This window comes from Camponotus vicinus, unplaced genomic scaffold, assembly GCF_025532165.1.
Source record: "Camponotus vicinus isolate PSW18456_S1 unplaced genomic scaffold, iyCamVici1.0 SCAF_2, whole genome shotgun sequence".
NCBI classification, from domain to species: domain Eukaryota; kingdom Metazoa; phylum Arthropoda; class Insecta; order Hymenoptera; family Formicidae; genus Camponotus; species Camponotus vicinus.
This window is the reverse complement of record NW_028141956.1, coordinates 22,878,931-22,887,247: the sequence shown is the minus strand read 5'-3', so window position 1 is coordinate 22,887,247 and position 8,317 is coordinate 22,878,931. Positions and strand designations below refer to the sequence as shown.

Here is an 8,317-nt window from a genome sequence, read left to right as displayed (position 1 = left end):
GAAAACACTAGAAAAATCAGTAGAAAAGCGACAAATACAGATTTATTACATCATTTATTAATATCATCTGATCCCATTATATCTAGCCTAAGACCTGATTTCAAAAAATCAAAAGAGCAAAAAATGTTTTTAGAGGTACAAGAATTATTACGGTTATAATGATGCAGAAAATTCTGAATCTGAAAGTTTAAATTCTTAAATTAATAGTTTTATTCTAATTTCATCCGTCAGTATATATAAATCATTTATTGTAATTAAGTAAATACAAATAACATAAAAAAAATTGTAATGCCAAATACAGAAAATAAAATATTTCATAATTATGGTTATTAGATTGTCGTCGATTGTTTTTCATATATTCTTTGTTATTTACGCTCAAATTAGAAAATGAAAATATTTTATCATATTATATCGAAATCTTAGGTTAAAATACTATACAAATGAAATAGATATATAAAACAATAAAACAAAAGATATTTCATTGTTATGTCCGAGAATTTGTATGTTTCACTCCACTGTGCGACGAGCATAATGCCGTAGAGTGACCACATCCCCCAAGATCCTTCTAGTATATACTAAAATCCCTACTGTATCAAATAGCAGTGGCGGATGGACCCTAAGATAGGGCCGGGGCAGGCCTCCAGAGAAAGATAGGGACGTATGTGGGAGGAGGTCGGACGAACATCCATAAGAAGGGACAAAGAAGACGATGGAAAATCTAACGAGAGTTTTGCTAACTTCTTCAGAAACTTTACAGAGGGCGTAGCCCAAAAATAGGATATAAACGCGAACTTTCAACGAGAAGCAAATCAATACAGTCAGTTCCGTCAGTCAGTACAATCATCCGTATGACTAGTGAGCATACACTTTCGATCACCACAAGTATCTTGTCATCCTCGACCAAAGATCAGGAGCCCAGTGAAAATCGCAACCCAATCACCACTAATGTTTCTTCTTTATGGAAAATTGTAAGTTAGTCTGATATTTAAATTATTCTTTTCCTCTTCTTGTTAACTATATTTTAAATCTTGCGTTGACTCTTAATGGAAATTGCGTCTCCTCTTTCCGCCTTTATACTCACCGCACATTAAATACACATTACAATTTATTTTTATTTTTATTTTATTTTTATTTTCTTACTACTTATTTACTCTAAAATTAATGTAACTACCGACTGAGCATAAAAATTACGTTAGAATTCAGCTCCGCTTGATCAATGAGCTCCGCATTCATGTAACACCCGCGAGATAAAATACATGAACACTCCCACACACACACACATACACATACACACCTTTTACAGAGAGATGTATTAGATATACTTTTATAATCATAAAATTTTATAAAATTTTTTCTTTTGAGCATGATTTATAATAAATTCACTTAGATTCATCCTCCCATTCAATTTAATCGATTCCTCTCACCATCCTTCCTGAATCGCACTAGGTCCCGTCCCAGGTAACAAGGATTAAGTAGCTTTACCAAAAAGGGGACCGTCGAGCGGACATTACGGACCGAAAATAGTGTAAGATCGACGCTTCTAGTCGTTGACCTATTTCCGACCCTCTTACAGGTTTGCTCGATTTGAGACATCTGCCCTTAAGGCACCTGCTCTCGAGAAATAAGTGTTACGTGCTTCCTTCGGCCCATCCTTCCTCGGGTCTGGACGTAACAAAATTGATCGAAATAGTCATTTTTTAACTATTTTACCACAATTTATTCAAAACCTGACGTGCTGGAAAAATTTTGCAGCCAGATTCATTTTTAGCATAAAAAAATCTATCAGATTCATCTACTCTACACTTTGTAACTGACCTGTACCTTTACAGTCTTATGTTATTATTCTGTATGACTTATGATCTATAATCGAGACTTTTTAATCATGAAGAAAATGATTTCAAGTTAATGTAATAGTTGTATTGTAATTATTGAGAAAATCATTATACATAATTACACCTCGTGCCTTCACAAGATTAATGCAATAATAATGCAATATAATAAATATCGTAATTCCTGCGATATTGAGACTTAATAGTATAAGATTTGATAGACCGAGGGCAAATATCTTCAAAGAATTCTTGGAAAAAAAATTAAATTTAAAGAAAACTGTAAAACTTCCATAATTTTTGTTGTCATTTATCTTTAAAAATATTTATTCTTATTATTCATTTAATGGGCTATATAACGCCTTAAAAAACCATGGCGAATTTGAAAACGTACGGAAGTGTACTCCAGGCGGGACAATCCCGCATCCGTCAAAGGATCTACCTCAAGGATTCTGGGGAATGTAAAAACTCGTCATACCCAACTAAACTCCACATAGCAACATACAAGATCCGAACACTCAAATCTCCAGAGAGACTTATTAGATTAGAAGAAGAATTATCAGAAGTAAAATGGGACATACTGGGTCTCTGCGAAACAAGACTAGCAGGAGAAAAATGCACGACATTGGAATCAGGACATGTAATGTACCAAAACAACAAGGAGAATAATACACACACAGGAGGAGTAGCTCTTCTAATAAACAAGAAAATAAAACATTTAGTAACCAAAATGAGATTCATATCAGGCAGAGTAATCTACATAGTCGCGAAAATTTCCCAAAGATACAGCCTCCAAATTATACAAGTGTATGCACCAACTTCCACGGCGCCAGATGAAGAAATAGAACAATTGTATGAAGACATCTCAACGGCATTAAGATCCGAAAGCACGTACTTCAAAATCATTACCGGAGACTTTAATGCCAAACTAGGAATCACAAGAGATGCACGGGGCCAACGGTTGGGCAGATTCGGAACAGGGACCCGCAACACAAGAGGTGACGCTTTAATAAATTTCTTGCAAAGTGAAAATCTATTTTGCATGAACTCCTTCTTCCAAAAACCTGAAAATAGAAGATGGACATGGAGAAGCCCTGACTCAACCTATAAAAACGAAATAGACTTTACATTATCCAACAAGAAATACATAGTAAAAGATGTTATGGTCCTGACCAATTTGACACGGACAGTGACCACAGACTAGTTAGGGCAAAGGTTCAAATCAACACCAGAGCCGAAAAAAACAAACTCACCAGAAAAATCCGATTCCCAACCCTAAACGAACTGAAGCAAAATGAGACGGAATACAAAAGAGAGTTGGATTAAAGAGGATTAAAGAGGTAGAAGGTAGAAGAAATTTATAATAGATCTGGAAAATATGTCAATGGACAATCTAGTGAAAAGATAAAAAAACGACATACACATAGTCATTAAAAAGCTCAGCATCAAAGTCACACCAAAAAACACAAAACTAAAACCGAACACTCGACAGATGAAAAAAGAAAGAAAGAACCTACAAAGGAACACACAAAAATACAGTGAACTAAATCGACAAATCACAAAGAAGACAAGACAAGATGTAAGAAGATATAACACTGAAAGAATAATACAAGTAATAGAAAACAACAAAAACATGAAGATCCTAAAAGAATTACAGACCGGAAAGGTGAGAATAAATCAAATAATCGACAAAGAGGGAAATGTACAGCACGACAAGTCTAGAATAATGGCAGTAATCCAAGAATACTACGAAGAACTTTACTCCTCAAATCAAGCAAATCCAGTAGGTGAACATCGAACTAATATAATGAATGTAGGATCTGAGGACGTACTTGAAATATCTATCCAAGAAATAGAATTAGCGCTCAAACTACTCAAAACCGGAAGGGCACCAGAAGAAGACGGGGTGACAGTGGAAATGTTGAAACTCGGAGGGGACGCACTCTTGAAGGCAATAGGAACCCTTCTAAACAAATGTCTGCAATCAAATAAGATTCCTGAACAGTGGCAAAATGCGTAAGTCATTATTCTATACAAAAAAGGAGACAAAAACCGAATCGAAAACTATCGACCTATAAGTATACTAACTCACCCTTATAAGCTTCTCACAAAGATATTAACGAACAGACTCACATCAAAGATGGATGCGTATCAACCGGAAAAGCAAGCCGGCTTTAGAAAAGGATACGGCACAATAGATCACCTACAAACAGTACACACGTTAATTGAGAAATGTACCGAATACAACGTCCCACTACACATGGCATTTGTTGACTACAATAAAGCGTTCGATTCGATAGATTGAAAAGCGGTGTTTAAGGCAATGGATCACGCTCGGATTGACTCATGATACACAAATCTTTTTAAATTTATATATGGAAATGCCACCTTTCAAGTAAAGATCGATGAGGACACCAGCACAAACAAAATACAAATAAGAAGAGGCGTTAAACAAGGAGATACCATTTCTCCCAAACTCTTCACTCTAGCGATGGAAGATATCTTCAAAACTCTCCAATGGGAAAACAAAGGTATCAGAATAGATGGTAATTATCTAAACCACTTAAGATTTGCCGACGATATAGTCATAATTAGTAGCAATCTGAAAAAATTAAAGGGAATGCTAGAAGAACTAAAAACGGCATCCAAGGTAGCAGGATTAAAAATGAACATTGAGAAAACCAAATTCATGAGCCTGGAGGGGGAGAGTTCACTCTCCATCAACGGCCAAACCATAGAGAAAGTGGAAAAATATGTTTACCTAGGCCATGAAATAAAACTTGGAAAAGAAGATCAAACCACCAAGATCGACAGAAGAGTTCGCATGACATGGGCAACATTCGGGAAACTGAGTTTCATCTTCAAAAACCCAAGAGTCCCAATAAATCTGAAAAGGAAAGTACACAATATGTGCATAATTCCAGTAATGTCATATGGTCTTAAGACCATGACGCTAACCATCAAAAGCGCAAACAAACTGAGAACCACCCAAAGGGCAATAGAACGCGCAATGTTAGGGTTAGCCTAAGGGACCGAATAAATGAACGAATGTACGTAACGTGATACAGAATGTGGTCGAGGCGAAGTGGAAGTGGGCAGGGCACGTAGCGAGGCAGCAGAACACCAGATGGACCAAAATAATGATGCAATAGAGGCCAAGAACACATAAGCGAAGGACAGGTAGACCGAAGAAGAGATGGCTGGATGACATATACCGTAAAATGGGCAGAGGCTGACATCAACTAGCCCTAGACCGAGATAAATGGAAAATAGAAGGGGAAGCCTACGTCCAGCAGTAGATAAAAAGGAGCTGCTAAGGAAGGAAGAAAGGATTATTCATTTTATCTTTATAAATCTTTATTATTTGTTTTTTATATGATATTTCGAAATTATGGTTATCTCTTAATATGATTAAATCAAATTCTACTATTTTCTGTAATTCTTCATTATTGTATAATGATAATAATAATAATACATAATATCACGCATTTATATAAATTCATAGAATTCATAAATAATTATTATATTAATCTTTTATTTTTTTAAGAAACATTAAAAAAATACTAATTTTATTTTTTGCTAATTAAAAATTTTTTAAACCCTAATAATTGTGTACATATAATAATAAATGTAATAATGTCTCCTGTGTTTATGCAACCCAATCCTGTTTCGTGTATAAGCGAATTATTTAGCAGATATATAATCATACAAAAAATTCATTATTTTATTACGTCCAGACCCTTTAATGGATGGGCCATCTGGAAGGACGCAACCTACTACTCCGTGACACACTTGTTAGGGCGTGTGTATATATCGGGTCGAGTGGACTATTAAGAGGCCTGGCACAGTCAGTGACTGAAATAGTCCCTTTAACTCTATGAAGTCCGAGGCTATCCGTTCGGCGGTCCCTTTTTAAGGGAATTTAATCCCTTTTACTCGGGACGGGACCTTGAGCAATCTTGGGATTCAGGGAAGAGAGCGGGTTAGAAAAAGTAATAATTTAATCATCAAATTAAAATTTTATTCATAGTTTACTTAAAAACATATATTTTAAAAACAATACAATGGCAAAAATTTATCGAGATTTGTGATATAACATACAATATAATATCCTTAAAGTGTGTATGTGATTGAGTATATGTGTATGGGTGTGTGTGTGTGTCATATTTCCGCGGGTGTTACATTGGTTGGAAGGTCATCAGTTAGAATATACAGGGAGGAATTTATGTTAAAAGTTAAGTTCTGACTGGTTATTAACATATATTTATATTTTATTAATTATATATATTACAATATATGTAATTAATAAAATAAAAATCAAATATGCAAGTGTAATAAAAGTATGAGTAAAGTTTACTCACTAAAGGAAGAATAAAAATTCGTCGGTTGCGCATATGTGTTATAATTAGAATTAAAATTTTCTAAATTCGCTGAACATAGGTCTATGTTAAAATACAATGATAAAATAAAGTAAATGGTTCGCCAAGTCTGAGCTCGAAAATTGTTCATTTACTTCGACGGTTTCTCCAAAAAGTAGTGGTAATATAAAGAAAAATAATATAAAGAAAAGAAGAAAAAAAAATAATAATATAAAGGAGATGGGAAATTAAAGGAAAGTGAAAGGAAAAAATAGAAACGGAGAGTTATATATATATAAGGAAAGATCAAAACGAGATATAAAGATGGAAAACTGTACAAATTCTCGCTGAATAAATCAGAAAGAGCAATTAGAGGGAAATAAGAATCAAGGAGTTAATCGAGAATTATCTTTCGGAGATTAAGAGGTTAAGAGAAAAACAAGAAGTTAATAAATAAAAGGCTGAAATGTTCAATGGCGAGATAATAAGATATGTAAAAGGGAGAAAATAAAAATTACTCAATTTTATTCACTACTCGTTGGCATCACAAGAATGAGTGCGTTGATAAAATTGCAATGGCTGAGGTCTAAGCTTTGCCATTATAGCATGAAGAGCTAAGGGCTAATGGAGATGTCCACTAGAAGATTTTTAATAAATATCCACTTACACACAATGCACAATTAAATCTTAATAAGACATTTTCGCTAAGACATAAAGAGGATTAATAATTCAATTGCGTGACACAAGAAAGGATCCTCGAGGCTATATAATTTGAATCAGATTAAGATTGAATTCTCAAAATTCCATATTTAACTGAATCTCAATTGTGACTAAGAAAAAGAGTGCTAATGAATGAAATGAATGCATGCTCGTCGCAACTTGTGCTCGCGTATTTTAAAATCATTGCTGCTCCTTCTTACTGGATAGTAGGGCTCTTTTTGAACGAACGAGATAATTTTAATTACTCCCTTCTTAGGCACAAAGAGGTTGACTTTTGGAAGGAGAAAGGTTTTTTAAGATTTTTAATTGGTTGAGCCCTTTGGTTCGCGACTTAGCTCTATCCAGTACAGTGGGAGTAGGATAACTAATTTACTGTTCATGAGAATTTGCTCATGAGTCAGGTGACCTGTCAAACGTATGTGTCATCTCAAAGATTGTTTAATTTTCTTTTTGATATAATTTTTCCGAGATGCAGTATGTTTTTGTTTGAATTATCAAGTAAAAGGATTTCATATGGAGCATTATAAACATGCGAAGCATTTGGATTTTTACGTGACAGCTGTAATTACAAATTTTGTTTTAGAAATCTTAAGTTATAACTACTGGTCACCCTTAATATTACTTTTATTTATTGTTTCTTACTCCAAGAGTCAGAGTTATACAGGGTGTCCCATTTTAAATAAGACCTCAAATATCTCCCGAATAATACGTTTTACAGAAAAATGTTTCAGACAAAAGTTGTATTGTTTCGAGGGGGCCATAAGATGGTATCATTGGTTTGACCTTGAAGAGTCATTTGAAAGTCACGTGAAGGTCACTTCAATTTTTTTAAATGGAACACCCTATATATTTTTACACATTCTTGTAGCTCATCTCGAGAGCTTTCCAAAACACTATAATTAAGTTAGTTTTCATTAAGTACTTTCCGAGTTATGAGGCTTGAAATAATTTCTTAATTTTACATAAACCGTAAAATATCTTGTAAAATATTCATTTTTCGATTATCTTACCTTAATACTTTTATGTACAAAATAATGAGAGGAATCAATTGGTGTAAAGAAAACACATAGTTGTTTCGAAGAAAAAATATGTAATTTGTAATTAACAATTACATATTTTTTCTTAAAAATAACTGTGTTTCTTTTACACCAATTGATTCCTCTTATTATTTTGTACATAAAAGTATTAAGGTAAGATAATCGAAAAATGAATATTTTACAAGATATTTTATGATTTACGTAAAATTAAGAAATGATTTCAAGCCTCATAACTCGGAAAGTACTTAATGAAAACTAACTTAATTATAGTGTTTTGGAAAGCTCTCGAGATGAGCTACAAGAATGTGCAAAAATATATAGGGTATTCCATTTAAAAAAATTGAAGTGACCTTCAAATGACTCTTCAAGGTCAAAC

At 33.8% G+C, this 8,317-nt stretch overlaps 1 protein-coding gene across 1 annotated transcript; it reads left to right on the top strand.

The window, feature by feature from the left end:
- Positions 1 to 2,199: 2,199 nt before the first annotated feature.
- LOC145967207 (protein CFDP2-like) lies at positions 2,200 to 3,030 on the top strand. Its single transcript, XM_083091863.1, has one exon. The coding sequence runs from the start codon at positions 2,200 to 2,202 to the stop codon at positions 3,028 to 3,030; it is 831 nt and encodes a 276-aa protein (XP_082947989.1).
- Positions 3,031 to 8,317: the final 5,287 nt, after the last annotated feature.